Below are 16,810 nucleotides of genomic sequence, written 5' to 3' on the forward strand. Positions count from 1 at the left end.
AATGAAAACTGGTACAGCCACTCTGGAAAAGAGTATGGGGTTTCCTCAAAGAGTTAAAATAGAACTACCCTAAGATCCAGCAATTGCACTGCTAGGTATTTACCCAAAATATACAAAAATACTGATCGAAGGGGTATATGCCCCCTGATGTTTATAGCAGCATTATCAACAATAGCCAAACTATCAAGAAAGCCTAAATGTTTATCAACATGCATGGATGAAGATGTGGTCTCACCCCAGTGAGAATGGGGAAAATTAACAAGACAGGAAACAACACACGATGGAGAGGATGTGGAGAAAGGGGGACCCTCCTGCACTGTTGGTGGGAACATGAACTGGTGCAGCCACTCTGGGAAACTGTGTGGAGGTTCCTCAAAGAGTTAAAAATAGAGCTACCCTATGGCCCAGCAAGTGCACTGCTAGGGATTTACCCCAAAGATACAGATGCAGTGAAACGCAGGGACACCTGCACCCCGATGTTTCTAGCAGCAATGTCCACAGCAGCCAAACTGTGGAAGGAGCCGAGATGTCCTTCAGCAGATGAATGGATAAAGATGTGGTCTCTGTATACAATGGAATATTACTCAGCCATCAGAAAGGACAAATACCCACCATTTGCTTCAATGTGGATGGAACTGGAAGGTATTATGACGAGTGAAAATCTCAATTGGAGAAGGACAATCATCATATGGTTTCACTCATATGTGGAATATAAGAAACAGTGAAAGAGATTATAAGGGAAAGGAGGGGAACTGAGCGGGAAAAATTAGAGAGGGAGACAAACCCTGAGAGACTCCTAACTCTGGGAAAGAAACAAAGGGTTGCAGAAGGGGAGGTGGGTGGGGGGATGGGGTAACTGGGTGACTGAGGAGGGCACTTGGTTGGACGACCAATGGATGTTATACTATATGGTGGAAAATCGAATTTTAATAAAAACAAACGTAACAACAAAAACAAAAAAGATGTGGTCTATATATACAATGGGATACTACTTGGCCATCAAAAAGAATGAAATCTTGCCATTTGCAACATCCTGGATGGAGCTAGAGCGTATTATGCTAAGTGAAATAAGTCAGTCAGAGAAAGACAAACACCATATAATTTCACTCATGTATGGAATTTAAGAAATGAAACAGATGAACACAGGGAGAGAAAAGAGCAGATTCTTAGCTACAGAGAACACGCTGAGGGTTGCTGAGGCGAGGGGAGAGAGGGGGTGGGTATTAAGGAGGGCACCTGTGATGAGCACTGAGCATTATGTGTATGTGATGGATCACTAAATCCTACCCTTGAAAGTAATAATAGCTATATTTAACCATCGAATTTATATAAAAACTTGAAACATAAAAGAAATAATACAACAAAGAATGCAGCTAATAAAAAGAGAAAGGGAAAAAAAAAGAGGGAGAACAAGAGAAACAAATGAATTATTACTATTAATAAAGTGATCAATACTAATTATAAATGGAATAATAAATACTCTTTTATATTTTAATAGAATAACAAAAATATTTAATCCAAAGCAGGCAGAAAAAGAGGGAAAAAACCACAAAGAACAGATGGGCAGACATGACAAATAGGAGACAGCAAGGTAAAAGATTAAAATCCAATGCATCAATAATCATATTAATTATAAATGCTCTGAACAGCTCAATTTAAAAAGCAGAGATGTATAAGTTGGATAAGAAGGCAAGGTCCAATTGTATGTTGGTCCAATTGTGTCCTGCTTATGAGAAACCCACGCTAAGTAAAAATATATAAATAAGTTAAAAGTAAAATGATGGAAAAAATATATAAAGGGAGCAGGATTACCTATACAATATCGTGTAAAGTATAATGCAGAGCCAAGCACATTACCTGGGAAAAGCAGCTCTTTCCATAGTGATAAAGGGGACAAAGGTTCCAACTTACCAAGAGGACATCCTCATCCTAAACATTTATTATGCACCTAATAATGAACTGCCAAAATACACGAAGGAAAAATTGGTAGAACTGCACAAAATTCTGTCTACGGGTACAATGGGAGATTTCAACATCATTCTCTCAAAAATTGGTAGAATATCTGGGCATAAAGTCCATTAGGGCATAGAAGACCTATGAGCATCCTCGGCCAGGGTGGCCTCATTGGCATTCATGAAACACACCATCGAAAAGAATAAAAAATTAAAAAATAAAAATAAATTTAAAAAACCCACAGCATCCAACAGCCACAACATGGAACAGGGATGATAGAATTCTCAAGAATCAGTTCAGCCGCTTAACCGAGCCACCCACGTGCCCCTCTTTTTCAAGAAATCTAAAAGAATTCAAGGCATAATCTCTGACCACAGTATAACTAAGGAGAAGTCAGTAACAGAAAGATCCCTGGGAAATCTTCAACAAAAGAATGTATGTCTTCATAACTCTTGGGAAGAATAAAGAAGAAAGAAGAAGAAGAAAAAGAACAATAACAACAACAACAGCAACAAAGATCTTTGAGCCAAAGGAAAATGAAATGACATTTAATGTCAAAATTTGTGAATTAAGCAGCACTTGGAGGAAAATGTATAATAAAACCGCTGAGTTCGAGAAAGTACAAATCATCTTGAAAAACTACAGAATATGAGTAAATCAACCCCAAAGTTATCAGAAGAAAATAAAGATCAGAGTAGAATTCAATGACATTGGAAACTCAAAATAACAGAGAAAGATCAATAAGACCAAAAGCTATTTCTTGAGATCAATAAAATGTATCAACTTCTAGTCACATTGATTAAAAAAAAAAAAAAAACTACACAATCCTACATCAGGAGAGAGGGGAAGTCACCACAAATCCTACAAATGGTAAAGTGGGTAAGAAGGGAATAGTAAAAACAAGTTTGTGATAATCGAATGAACAACATTCAGGCAATGACATAAATTCCCAAAGCTACCTCAAAAAAGAAAAAAAAGAAGGAAAGCCTTATGGCCCTTTATCTTTAGAGAAGCTCATTTTAGTTAAAACCTTCCTACTCTAAAGACAGACATACAGATCCAAGCCGAAGGGCTTCACCTCCCAGAACGTCTGAGGAAGAAATGGTACCGATTCTACGAACTCGTCCAGAAACCCGCAGAGGAAGGAACAGGTCCCCCCCTGGTGAGGGCTGCTTCGCTCTGACCTCAAAGCCTTGTCTGGCCTAGAAAATGGGAGAACGACCTATATGTCGGCAAACTGAACACCAATAGGAAATAGATTTACAAAAATAAATAAATAAATAAATATAATTAATTAATTAATTAATTAATCAAATAAAAGACAATGAGAGAACCACATTATTCATGAGCCCCGAGGCAAATGCCCTCACCACGTTTTGGCAAAGCGAACCCAACAACGCACAGAATCGTTCCCGCGTGACAGCAGGCCCCCGCCGGGCCACCTTCCCCCCGAGTGCCGCCAACACGGCGCCACCACCGATGGGAATCACCCTCCCGAGAGGCATTCCCCGTGCAGGAACAAGCTGCCCTACTATCACCCGCACTGAGGTCGGCACCCGATGGCCTGCGGAACCCAAAGGAAACACGGCTCTGGCACACAGGCATTGCGGTGGCCACAGATGAGGAGGAGGCTCAAGCATGCAGGCTCCTGGGACCACCCGGGGTCCGAAAATAATTAGCCCCCAGGCCTGGCCTGACCGTTCCACAACGGCGTGAGACACCGTGATGTCTGCGTGACAGGCTTAGGGACCCACAGGGCAAGCGGGCAAAGTCGAGAAATGTCCTTGTTTTGCTGGGTTTACAGGAGGTGAGGTGGCCTTTCCCGTTACACGTCCTTGGGAAAATATGTCAGTGCGTCGCATGTAGGACCCCTTCCCAGTGACACGTGGAGGGTCTCCCTGCCACTGAGCTCCCCGGAAAACTCACCGAGAGGCGGGGGCCCGGGGTGTTGTCAGTGGGGAACCCCAGGGCAGGCCCAACCACTGGGCTTACAACATCTAAAGGGGCACCGAAGAGAGCGCCTGCCAACCCAGACGGGGCACCGCAGCCTCTGTCTGTGGCGCTGGCCGCACGGCAGGTGCCTGGAGAACAAGCCAGAAGCCAGATGCGCACACCCCAGGCCACCCCGACTCTCCAGCGCACCCTGACTGCTCTCCTCAAGCTGAGGAGCTAATCGCAACTAAAGACCTGAAACCAGACGGGCCAGCGGACCGCGGGGTGGGCACCTCTAGGGACCAGCCAGCCCCGTGCCCCTGGACAGCCAGCTGCAGCCAGACAAGGGTCCCCTGAGTCCCCTGGCACAGCCCACGAGAGACGCTGTGCTCCGTCACCTGGTGAGGCTGTGGCAAACAGCAGCGGTCGGGTCTCCCTTCTGGGAGCCCACGTATGGGGCCGCCTGTCTGGAAGCGGCTCCGACCTGACACCGCCGGGCTTGGCCAGGGCGGAGCATCAGCAGGCCCGGGGAGAACGCGGCTGGGCCCCTCCCGGCACGGTCACAGAGGGCCGGCCGGGTCCCTTAGCTGAAGGCCCTGAGTCTTGTCTGGTGGCCTGCCTCGGGGTGCCTGCAGTGGCCCTAGACCAGCCCATCTCAGGTGAGCTGAGGGTCCTACCCCTGACCCACCCAATCCAGGCTGTGGTCGGGCCCTCACGTGGGATGACGGTGGCAGCTCAAGTCGCTTGTGGGACAGAGCCAGCATCGGGTGCGTTCCCCGGTCTGCAGGGGGACTCCAGCCAACACTGTACACCCGCCCCCCAGGGCGTCCCAGCCCCTTGGACAGGGGTCCAGAGGGCTCAGCATTCCAGGGCCTCTGCCCACCCAGAACCCACAATCCAGGTGCACGGTGAAGGCGGCACCAGGCAGCGAGCCCCTCAGATCAGGGGTCTCCCCAGGACTCGGGGGCGTGGGCTGCCCAGAGTAGACACGGGATGGGCAATGAGCAGTGAGCAGAAGCACGGGGCAGAAGCACATCCACGGGGATGGGGCGGCAGGCGTAGGGAGTGACCGCTGCTGGGGACAGGGCTCTCTGGGAACGTGAAGATGCTCTAACACTGACCATTACGACGGCGGCCCAAGGCGGTAAATACACTGGAAACCACCGAATACTTTACTTTACAGGAATGGGGCGTGAAGAGCGCGGTTTTAACCTCAGTGCGGTTACGCAGAAAAGAGTAATTAGGCTACGTTGTCCCCCGGCATACGGACGTGTGTGCAGACCCCCTATGTACTCGGGTACGCACACGCGCACGCACACGGGTCTTCCCTCCTCTGTCTACCCGGAGGAACGGGATCACCCTTCATGGTCCCGAACACGCGTCCTCCCGGACATCCTTAGCCGGGACCTGTCTTTCCCAGGTTAACAAAACCAGAGTAAAGGTATCAGACGGGCCTCCTGCGGGTGGAGCGTCCCAAGAGATGAACAAGGCGGCGTCCGGAGGCCGCCCAGCCGCACCGAGGGCTTACTGCGCGCCAGGCCCACCGCCAAGCCCGTCCTGGTGGGGAACTAGTCACTGTATCCTCACCCAGGCTGGAGGTTTTATGTGTCACCCGGACCAGGCCACAGGGCGCCCACACGGCCACCAAACATCACTTCCAGGTGTCCGTGCCGGTCTCTGCAGCCCATGGTCTTCCTCGGCGAGGGCGACCTCACCCCCCAATCCTCTGGGCTCCACCTGTCTGGCATCAAACACTGGCTCTCCCTGCATCCTGGCCTCCAGGGGGGCCCCAGGCTGGACACGGGGCTCCCAGGATGAGGCGACTGCCCCCCTGCTCCGGACACCACTCAGATCCCCGCTCCTCCCCACTGGGCCATGTACCAGCCGCCCGGGCCCGAGCACCTCACAGCGCTGCCCTGCTCCCCACCTGCAGGCTCATGCCCTGGGCAGGGCTGCCATGAAGACCAGACACAATTAAATGCCTCGGATGATAGAGAGCAGCTTCGTAATACATCAGGATTAGAAAGCTCCCGAGAGCTCGCATCCACCGACTCTGTTCTAGGGCGCGCCCCCTGCCCACTTCTAGCCGGGGAAGCCAAGGGAGGCCCAGGGGTCCAGACGTCTGCAAGTGGCACGGGTGGACTAGTCCAGCAGGCCGGAAGGCCTCCCCATCCAGAGCCGAGGGACACAGCAGGGGACGAGGGGGGCCCCTCGCGCATGCCCGGCTGGCCCAGACGAGCACCGGTGTGCTGGTCACCTGGCAGGTGCACAGCCCACGCCTCCGGTCATCATCCCCTCCCTCCCCGGGCTCGGGGCCGACAGCTCGCCTACCTGCACCCGCACACCTACTAACTTGGGTGGGCGGTGCAAGAGTCAGTGTTTTCTGGACACTCCCATGACCCTGGGGAGACCCGCTGTCCCGTGCAGCGCAGCAAAGGCTGAGCCACTCTGCGCGGCAGCCCTACTGCCGGCCGCCTCTGGGGATGGGGAGCTCACTGCTCAGGATGCCACCAAACTCCTGTGCCTGTCTGGCAGGGCTCATGGGGCTGTGCTCAGCTTCCCCTGGTCCCCATCCTGCCCCAGCACTAGCCCCTCCACCCGCACGGCCCCTCCCCAGGGGCTCCTTTGCCGCACCCCACCCTCCGTGGAGCACACGGAGCGCCTCTTGCCTGTGCCGTCCAGAGGTAGTCCAGCCGCAGCTTGACGTCCACCTGCCGGGCGTGCAGGGCCAGCGTGCACGAGAACAGCAGGATGGCCATGATGGGCTCGAAGCTGCGCCCGGACACCGCGCCGCCCCTGGGGGATGGGGGGGTGAGGAGGGAAACCTTGTCAGTACAGAGGGCCCAAGACCCGTGCACGCGCCCCCGGGGCAGGCCAGTCAGCAGCACCTGCCACCGGCCCGGCTGCAGCACCTCCCGCCCGAACCGAGGCCTCGCTGGCCCTGGGCCCAAATGGACACATGGAGAAGCTGCGGCAGCAGCGCACCTACCCCGAGGCCCGGGTGTAGCCGCTGAGCTCCAGGACCAGGATGTAGGACGTGGTGAGCACGAGGAGCAGGATCATTTTGGGCAGGGAGGACACTCGCAGGAAGATGGCCAGTGGCAGCGTGCCCACCAGGCCGCAGAGCAGGGCGTGGGGCGCAGACTCGCAGGGCGCAGCGGGCAGCAGTGCGCTCTGGCCGCCGGGCGTCAGGACCACCAGGGTCCTGTTGGGGCTGGAGCTCCAGGCCCAGGGCAGACAGCCCACCTGGAGGGGGCGGAGGGGTGGAGGGGGCAGGGGCGGAGGGGGAGGGGTCGGGGTGAAAGGGGAGGAGGAGCAGAGAAAGCAGGGCCAGAAGAGGCAGGGGCAGAGGGGGCAGGGGAGGAGGGGCGGGGGGGAGGGGGCAGAGGAGGTAGCGGTGGAGGAGACGGGGGTGGAGGAACAGAGGAAGAGGGGGCGGTGGGGGCAGAGGGAGCAGGGGTGGATGGGACGGCGTAGAGGAGGCGGGGGCAGAGGGAACACAGGGTCAAGAAGAGGCAGGGGTGGAGGGGATGGTGGGGAGTGGAGGCAGCAGGGGCAGGAGTGGAGGGGGCAGGGGCAGAGGGGGCAGGGGCAGAAGAGCAGGGGTGGAGGGGCAGGGGTGTTGAGACAGGGGCAGGGGTGGCAGGGAGACGGGGGCTCAGGACCAGCCGCCCTCAGCCCCCCCTGCACCGCCCCCCTGCTGCTACAGCTTCCTGTGGGAAGGAGGGGATGCCCCCAGGTGCCGCCCGCCCCCCCTTGCTGTGCCCTCCAGGCTTCCCCAGTGCAGGCTGGAAGAAGCAAGAGACCCCCTCGCCCCCCCGACCGCCCGAGCCCTGTCCGGCTCCCCTGTCACTGCGGCCCTGCCTCCCTCCTGGTACTCAGCGCCCCACCCCCTGCCCTGACTCCTGCCCCAGCTTCTACTGTGCACTGGGGAGGGGCTGGGTGTCCCTTCACCCGGAGTCAGCCCCCCGCAGCCCCCACACCTCGCGGGGCTCCCCCCGCTACACCCTGCCGCCTGCGGACATGCTCACCACACATCCTTGGGCCACGGAGTAGATCAAGACCACTATGAAAATACACAAGACGGTGCGGATCTGGATGGTCAGGCATCCGGGAAAACACTGGGCAGGAGAACACATGACCGTGAACACGCGCTCCTAGGGTCGGTCCGGGCGCAGAACGGCCACCGCACAGGACGGGCCGCGCCCTGGTGCCGCCGGCTCCCCACCCAGCCCCCCCACATCTCAGCTGTGCCCAGGCTGCCTCTCCCAGGTCGACGCTGCCAAAATTAAGAGAAACAAAAACTACTCTTTCAGTGAAAAACAACCACACCCGCCACCGTGTGCCCCGCGCTGTGACTCTGGCACTGGAATGAAGGGATTAATTTGACATTTTTATTGCATTAAATCCTTACTATGTCATGTATTTTTTAAGTTTATATATTGTTATTTATTATATTAAATAACAAGGATTTACACGTACTTGAGTCTTTTTTAGGGTCTTTAAGTTTTATGTCATTCACATAGGTTTTACGCTGTTTTTGTTACTAGAAATTTTCTTTTAAATCTGTTTGGGGGAACCTCGGCAGCCCAGGTCATGATCTCAGGGTCCAGGGACCGAGTCCCACGTCGGGCTCCCTGCTCGGCAAGGCGTCTGCTTCTCCCTCTCCCTCTGCCCGTCCCCGAGATTGTGCTTTCTTGCTCTCTCTCAAATAAATAAAATCTTTTTAAAAGAAAGAAGGCGGCTGAAGTACCTTTGGCAATAGGCAACACGTGACTTTGTGGATAAAAGAGCAAAGTTCGTTTTAGATTCACGCTCGTGAAATTCGAAACAAAAACTAAAATAAAGACCACAGGGACCCGGCACAAGACGCTGACGAGACCCGCAGCCAGCCAGGGGCCCCCTCCGCGGCCCTCCCCTGGGGAAGTCCTGACCCCCCTGTCCCCACCAGCTGGCCTTCCGCGTCCTACGGGGCTCCCAGGCGCAGCCTGGGTTCCAGATTCCGTTCGGGATTCCTGAGCCCGACGCTCCCGCGCCCGCAGACACGCTGGGCCCCCAGATCTCGAGGAGAGGAGCCCCCTGCAGCGGCGCCAGCCCCGACTGCTCGCACCTGGCGCTGGCCACCTCCCTCCCTGTCCAATCTCATGTCCGCCCCCGGCCAGGATTGAGATGTCCCCGCGGACTCTCGCCCGGCCGACAAGGCACACGCAGCTCACGCATTCGCTCAGCAAACACGGGGGGGGGGGGCTCCTCCCGCTGTGGACATCAGGAGCCCCAGGGGGCACTGCCCAGGCCTGGCCTCTGGTGGCCTCCGGTGACTGGAGGGCCACTGGCCAACACTCAGCAAGCTGTGCCCGGGGTGCAGGGAGGCTGAAGCGGGAGGCGGCCTGGCGTGTGCAGGCGGGGCTCAGAAGGGGGCGGCCTGGGGGGTGGATGCGCCGTTCCCATTGGGCAGCCAACCGGCCAAGCGGTGGCGGGTTCCCACGACGATGCTGAAGGGGGACACAATCTGCCCCCGTGGCTCCTCCGGTCTGGCCCTCCCTCCGCGCTCTACTCACTGAAGGGCATACGCGGCGGGCGCTAGCCGCTCCCGATGTCCTACGGGCGGGCAGGGACTTACGAGTCCTGGATGCACTCACCCAGGACAGCTCTGCTCCCGCCGCCCACGCGCCAGCGCCACACGACGCTCCGCGGAAACGGGAGAGCCAGCGAGCCGCCGGGGGCTGGCCTCGGTCACCTCCGGCCCCGGGCGCCCGCTGAGCGCCTGTCACACGGTCCACACTGCGGGCAGCCCGGTTCCACTCCCTCGGCTGCCCGGGCGCCGGCTCCCCCGCACTCCGTGCACAGCGCACGGTGACATCCAGGGATCCGGTGTCTTGGGACCCAGGCTCGGGGCCACTGAGTGCAGCGGAGCACACAGGGCCGGGCACACCGCCTCGCCGGGTGCAGAGAACACGCCAGGGCTAGGACGCGGGCCCGCAGGAACCACGGGGCACTGTGGCCTCGCACGACCTGCCATCCTCCTCGCCGACCCTGCTCAGGGTCGCAGACCCCTGGCTGGCCGGGTGCTCCGTGCCAGGACCCCCACCGCACGAGAACGGAGACATGGGCCGTCATCCGCTCACACTCGCAGGGCCCCAGGGTTCCTGCCACTCCCACCCCCCCACCCCCCGCTAGCCAGGCGTCTCCCCTGCCCCCTGCCCACCCTGGGGACCTCGAGGCCCACCAGCGACAAGCCCACAGTGGACACAGACCAGCTCGTGGGCCTTCTCCATGCACGAGCTCGCAGGCGGGCGGGAGCCCCCAGAGCAGCTGGCTGCCCCGATAGGTGACTCCCAGCCCCAGAGGGATGGGCGGGGACTCGGAAGGAGCAGGACCAGAACAGTGTGCCAAGGAAGCCACTGCCGCGACACACGTGTGTGCAGAGACCGGTCTGAGTGGGTGGAAAGTGCCCGTGTCCCGTGTGATCGGCTCCCACGGGGACCTCGGCGGACACGGTGTGATGATGCGGGTGGGGACGGCCCGCTCTGCGGACACGGAGGAGGTGACATTCAGGACACGGGCCTCTCGCCTCAGCCGACCTGACCGTGGCCAGCGCCGAGGCCAGTGGTCCCCAGGGACTCAGGGAGCCCCCGACCCGCCGAGCTCCTCCCAACCGGGGACCCGGGAAGGGATGCCGGGAACGAGGGTCCCTCCCCGCCCAGTGACAGGCCCCAAAGCCAGCAGACCCCTCGCCCCAGCCATGCTGCTGAGCCCACTGCGACCCGACGTTCTCACAGGGGGGGGAAGGGGACCCCACGGCCTGGAGCTGCTGCTCTTGCCACGACCCCCCCCCACCCCATACTGATGCAGCAACTTCGCCGACGCAGAAATGGCCTTTTGAAGATTCAGGGATGGTGTCAACTGGGCAGCAGCCGCCCTTGCAGAGCCGGGGCGTGTCCTCCTGGGCGCTGGGGTGCTGTCCGGGCCTGGCCGCGCCCCGTGACCCCCGAAATGTTTGCTGAAATGTCAGAACTCTCAGCCTCGGTCATAAACACAGCGAGAGGCGCACGGTGAGACCAGCCCAGATCTGCTGCCTGTGACACGGCACCGGAGGGCCCAGGGTTCCTCCCCCAGCACCGGCCCCGAAGAGCCACCACCCCCGGCCCACGGCCGCCCACGGCGGAGGGTCGCAGCGTGACCGGAGGGACGGGTTCCCGACCGAGGACTCCAGAGGACCCGGTTCAGCAGCACCAGGTCTTGAAAGCTGGACGGTGGCGGAAGGGGAAGTGGGCGGGCTGGGGCACCAGGACTCCACGCGCCGGGGCAGGTGACGGCCCCCCACCGCCCCACGGGACCCCGCCGACAGCGAGCCTGCGGGCCGCTGCCCTGCAGCATGTGCTGCCTGCAGCCGGGAGCCAGCGGGCGTGCGTGCCCTGGGACCTCCGAGGCCGCGGTCACCGGCCCGGCAGCAGCAGGAGGACGGGACTGACGCCGCCGCTGGGAGCGGGGATGGCCAGGACCGGGCAGCGGGGCCGCGCCCACCCGCCACCTGCTTTCTACTCGTGTCCTCTGCTCTCCTGGCCCGCAGCTTCCAGACTCCCCCGGGGACGGGCACCAGCCAGCCGAGGAGGAAGGCCAGGTCCTGGGGAGGGACCCTCCTACGCGGGGCGCTCGGACACGCTGTTCCCTGGGGCTGCCTGGAGACGCCAGGGCGCAGGGAGGGCAGCTCGCGGGCTCTCTGCGGGAGATGCCACGGGAGCTGGCTCCTCTGTTGCCTGCAAAGCCACGGTCCCGTCAGCCAGCACACCCACAGCCCTGCAGGAGCGGGGACTGCCAGCGCGGGTGCTGAGACCCGCCCCCCGGCTCGCCCCCAACTCCTGAGCCTGCGCACGCGTTCGCTCACACGCGCAGGGGTAACGTGCTCTTCTGAAAAGTGGACGCTGCTGGTCGCGGAGACCGACGCGGGCGCCACCTGCGTGCCACTGGCCATGCGTGGACTCCACGGGGCCTGTCCTAGCTTTGAGGCCAGTCGCTGCTCATCTTCACGGTCAGTTTGCTTATACACTCATGGAGCAAACACATGCGTGGAAAATTGTTGTAATACAGAAAAAAAAACCAGCACATCTGCCCCAAACCCGGGAGAAACCCCCCTGGAACAAGAAGCACAGCCATCAAACGTGGCCCGGCAGGTTGTCTGTGGTTGCACGTCCTCGGGCCACGCTGTCCACTCAAAAGGCAGCTGTGCCAACTCCAGCAATGACCCTGTGAGCACCCGTAAGCACACCACATGCGGAACGTCGCCAAGGCCACCAGGAGCGATGCCACGGAGCACAACAGGACACCTGCCTCTCTGTGGAGGGTGCCATGGCCAGGACCCCACGCATCGACCTAGGCACACGGTGCTGGTGACCCGAGCCTGAGCCTGTGGCCGAGGGTGTGTGAGACAGGCAGCCGTGGCCGCCGTGGCCGCCTCCCTGGGCTCGACGCAGCCTGATTTACACGGGCGCCTGGAGCTTACGGCCCAGGACGAGGTGTCGCCAGGGGCAGGGCCTGTGCAAGCCTCTGTGCTGGACGAGGCTGCGTCCACCCCTTCTGCTCACAACACGGCGCTGCCCAGCCCCCAGCAAGCGCCCTCAGAGCAAAGCGCACCCGAACCTGCAGAGGCTCGTGGACAGTCCCTTCCTGCCCAGCGGCCAGCCCTGGCCCCACCGCCCCCCACCCAGGGCCGGCTGTCCTGCTCCCACTGGCACTCGTGGCCACCTGGTCCAGCTCAGGCCCCTCCTAGCTCTCACCCTGCACCCTCATGCCCGCTCTCTGCTGGCCCACGGCACTGCAGGCCCCCCCTCCCCATCCCCACCTCCTGGCCTCCTCCTGGCCTCCTCCTGGCCCCACTGACCCGGTCCCTTTGTCCTCCAGCTTCTCCCCTTGTGTGCCAGGCTCCCGCTACTGACCTGCATCACGGACAGGGACGTGGAGGCTCAGAGGCCCCAGTGCCAGCAGCCCCCAGCAATGCGGGAGCCTGGGATGGAGGTCCCAGGGGGCCACGGAGCTGGCCCAGCAGCCCGGATGCCCTGCTGTGGCCGCCTGCCCTGTCCCAGAGGAAAGCCCGTGCCCAGCTGACTCGGGCTTTCCCACGGAGGCCCTGCTACCACGGACCCCGGCTCACCCACATGCACAGCTTCGCCCACCCGTACCTCCCTCCACTGAGGCCAGGCCCCACCTGCTGGCCGCCACCCCTCCCCACCATCTCTGGGCCACACCCCGGGGGGGACACTCAGAGCTAGCGCAGAGGCACCAACGGACACGAGACTCCGAATTCCACACGCTTCGGCTGAGCCACCTCTGCCAGGAGGGATGTGTCCGTCACAGCACCCGGCTCCCGGCTCCCCGGGAGGGGGTGGCGGGCCATCGAGTCAGCTCCACCTGTCACATTCTCCCCAAAAACTACATGAAAACACCATCTTATTTAAAGCTGAAAATGGCAGTTTCCAAACCACGTGTCACCCTATGAAGATCAAACAACTGGAAATTGGTTTAAATAAATAGCATCTTTTCAATCAAAAAAAAAAAAAAAAAAAAGAAGTTACCTATGAATGACAAAGAAGTTAAGTGGATAAAAGTGAATTTAGTTTTTCAAAAAGTTGCTGTTTCCAACAATTACACAAAGAGAATCCTGAGTCGGCAGGACGTGGCCATGGGGTGAAGCGGGGTAATGGGGTGCATGAAGACACGGACAGGGGGCCACGGCGGGGCTGGGACCGAGCGCTCTCCCAGGAGCACAGCCACCCATGGAGCCAGCCCAGCCCCCACCCCAAAGCTCACAGCAGCAAAGCCAACAGAGAACCCTCCACGGTGCAGGTGTCCCGTCCACCACGCAGGCGTATGATGGATCGCTGGTTCCCTGCCCTGAGGGACTCTCCACTCAGAACACCCCACGGCCCTCATCCCATCACTACGGACCACCTGCCCGGTGTCCCGGGGGCGCTCCTGGAACTCCGAGCAGGATCCAGCACACGACAGGGCTTAGGGAGCTCCTGCTACTCTCCACCAACCCACCCGTCCTGTCAAGAGGACAAGCGGAGGCCACACATGTACCTGCCCAGGTGATGTGCAGATAAAGGACACAGGCAAATACACATACCTGCCCAGGTGATATACAGATGCAAGACACACGTGTACCTGTCCCAAGCAGGGTGTAAGGCACACACATGCACATACACCTGGATCTAGGTCATGCACAGGTACGGGACATATGCACACACACTCCTGGACCTGAGTGATGTCCAGGTACAGGACACACGCATACATAAGTATCTGGACCCAGGTGATGTGCAGGACACACATGCACACACATCTGGACCACATGGATCATAGGTCAGGGAGAAGTACAACAGGCACCTGGACCCAGGTAATGTGCAGGTACAGGACACAGGCACACAGACACCTGGGCCACGTGGATTGCAGGTCAGGGAGACACACAACAAGCACCTGGACCCAGGTGATGTGCAGGCACAGGACACATGCACACACACCCCTGGACCTCAGTGATGTGCAGGTACAGGACACATGAACACATAACTACCTGGAGCCAGGTGATATGCAGGTACAGGATACACGCACCCACACTCCTGGACCCAGGTGATGTACAGGTACAGTACACACACACACGCACACACACACACACACACACCTGGACCTGAGTGATGTGCAGGTACAGGACACATGAACACATAACTACCTGGAGCCAGGTGATATGCAGGTACAGGATACACGCACCCACACTCCTGGACCCAGGTGATGTACAGGTACAGTACACACACACGCACACACACACACACACCTGGACCTGAGTGATGTGTAGGTACAGGACACATGCACACATGCACCTGGACCCAGGCGATGGCAGGTCTGGACATACGCACACACACGCACCTGGACCCGAGTGATGTGCAGGTACAGGACGCAGGCCACCAGGAAGCAGATGCAGAACACCAGGAGCAAGAGGACAACCACGTTCCTAGAACAGAAGATGCAGGGTCACTGCGGGCTGGGGCCAAGCAAGGTGTGCCCGACAGGTGCCCGCGATTCCAACCCCCCGCCTCTCCACCAAGTCCCTTTCTGTCTTCCCCCCAACTCCTAACCAGCGGGGCCCATGGAGAGGTCCTCCCTCATGGAGGACCTGCCTCTGGGCACTGCCCTCCTGGGCCAAGTCATCTGGGAGCAGCTTTTCTAGGAAAAGCTTGATCCCCACATGGGGCCATCAGGTGGTCACCGTGTTTACAGCATCTGGGGACGGAGCAGCTTCCTGTGCTTTCTGGAAACTCTGGAAACCCAAGGAGAGCCACTCCACCAGGGGGTCTAAGAAACTGGCCCCCCTGGAAGGAAAGTGGACGTTCCTCCTGGAAACAAACACTCCCAAACTCACCTTGACTTTGGGTAACTGATTATTCCTACATTACTACGTTTCTCTTCCTTTCCAGAGGCCACTATTTCTCACTTTAACATATCTGAAGATGACGCGCACCTAGAAATCAACGACCCTCGAAATCTGCCCTGAAGTCAAGGGTACACGTTGGGCGGATGGAAAGGTGCTGAAAATATCTTGTGTCTTAGAACTGTGTAAGTGACACACGAGAACCTGAGCGTGAGCGTCCCACACGTGTGCCACCAGGGCCTGCCTGACGGCTGACTGCAACCAGGGGACAATGGGCTGTGGCTCGTGCGGTCCCGGTGCCAGGGACCACGGGGGCAACGAGCATACGAGGAAGGACCTCCGGCGCCCTCCTGCCCCGACGGCCAGGCCCGTCACACTTACTGCGGGATGATGAGAAGGTAGACGAGGCCGAACAGGGCGGTGAGGATGAGCGCCAGCACCACGGCACTGATGAAATACTCGTCCTGGAGCTGGTGGTACTGGGAGACACGGACACCGCCCATCAGTGGCTGCAGCTGCCAGGACACACGCAAGGTCCCCACAGGGGCACCCGAGACCCGGGGACCACGCCGCCTGGAGACGGGTGGGCGGAGTGGCCCCCGGGGCCCCTGCCACCTACCTTGCGCTCGCGCTCAGCCTGCTTGTACTTCAGGGTGAAGAAGTCCAGGTCTGCCATCTCCAGCTCCATCTGGCGCGCTTCCAGGAGGCGGCCGATGTACCTGTTGACGCGCGTGCCCGGCGTGGTGTAGACGACGTTCGCAGAGAACGATGAGCGGTTTCTGAGTTTCTCCGATGCGGTTCTCAATGCCCTCCGCTGCCGCCATGGAGGGAAAAAAATAAATGTCAAATCCTCCGCTCATTGAAGAAAAAGCTCTTCCACTCCCTCAGCCTGCTGTCTGGGGGGCAGCTGCGGGGCCGAGATGCAGTCGTGCCTCCACCACCTGAGATCCCAGGTGACTTAGCGCATCATTGGCCCTGAGACGCCTGCGTCTGCAAATATGGGCACGTGACGTTCATGTGGCACTCCGTGTGGATGCGGGCGGAACCCGGCACAGAGCAAGAAAACAGAAGTTGGTTCTTAAAAAATATCAATAAAATTGACAGATCTCCAGCAGGCATGACAACGAAAAAAAGAAAGAGAGACTAACAAGCGGGGGATGAAACAATTCTACTATAGACTCTGCTGACGTCAAAAAGGTAATAAGGAAATACTGTGAACAATTACACACCTTAATTTGACGCCTCAGATCAATGAACGACTCGGAACACACACGCTACCACAACTCACCTAACATGAAAGATTATGAGATTAGCCCTGTAATTTACTAAAGAAATTCAACTCATAACTGTAAAGTTCCCGAAAAATGAATCTCCAGCTCCAGGTGGCTTCACTGGAGAATTTTACTCAATATTTAAATAAGAATAAACACCAATTCTGTATCATCTCTTCCAGAAAACAGAAAAGGTAACACCTTCCAACTCACTTTATAAAGTCGGAATCATCCTGAT

General features: G+C 58.3%; 1 protein-coding gene across 1 annotated transcript in view; it reads right to left on the reverse strand.

Moving 5' to 3' along the window:
- LOC112911455 (adenylate cyclase type 1) overlaps positions 1-16,810 on the reverse strand; it is a 97,011-nt gene that overhangs the window by 20,476 nt on the left and 59,725 nt on the right. The window contains exons 9-14 of the mRNA XM_072762782.1: positions 15,921-16,115; positions 15,683-15,780; positions 14,800-14,884; positions 7,917-8,006; positions 6,875-7,131; positions 6,555-6,681 (exon numbers count right to left, since the gene is read on the reverse strand). Coding sequence (XP_072618883.1) covers positions 6,555-6,681; positions 6,875-7,131; positions 7,917-8,006; positions 14,800-14,884; positions 15,683-15,780; positions 15,921-16,115 — 852 coding nt within the window. The remainder of the gene's footprint in view (positions 1-6,554; positions 6,682-6,874; positions 7,132-7,916; positions 8,007-14,799; positions 14,885-15,682; positions 15,781-15,920; positions 16,116-16,810) is intronic.

This window comes from Vulpes vulpes, chromosome 7 (genome assembly GCF_048418805.1).
Source record: "Vulpes vulpes isolate BD-2025 chromosome 7, VulVul3, whole genome shotgun sequence".
Taxonomy (NCBI): Eukaryota; Metazoa; Chordata; class Mammalia; order Carnivora; family Canidae; genus Vulpes; species Vulpes vulpes.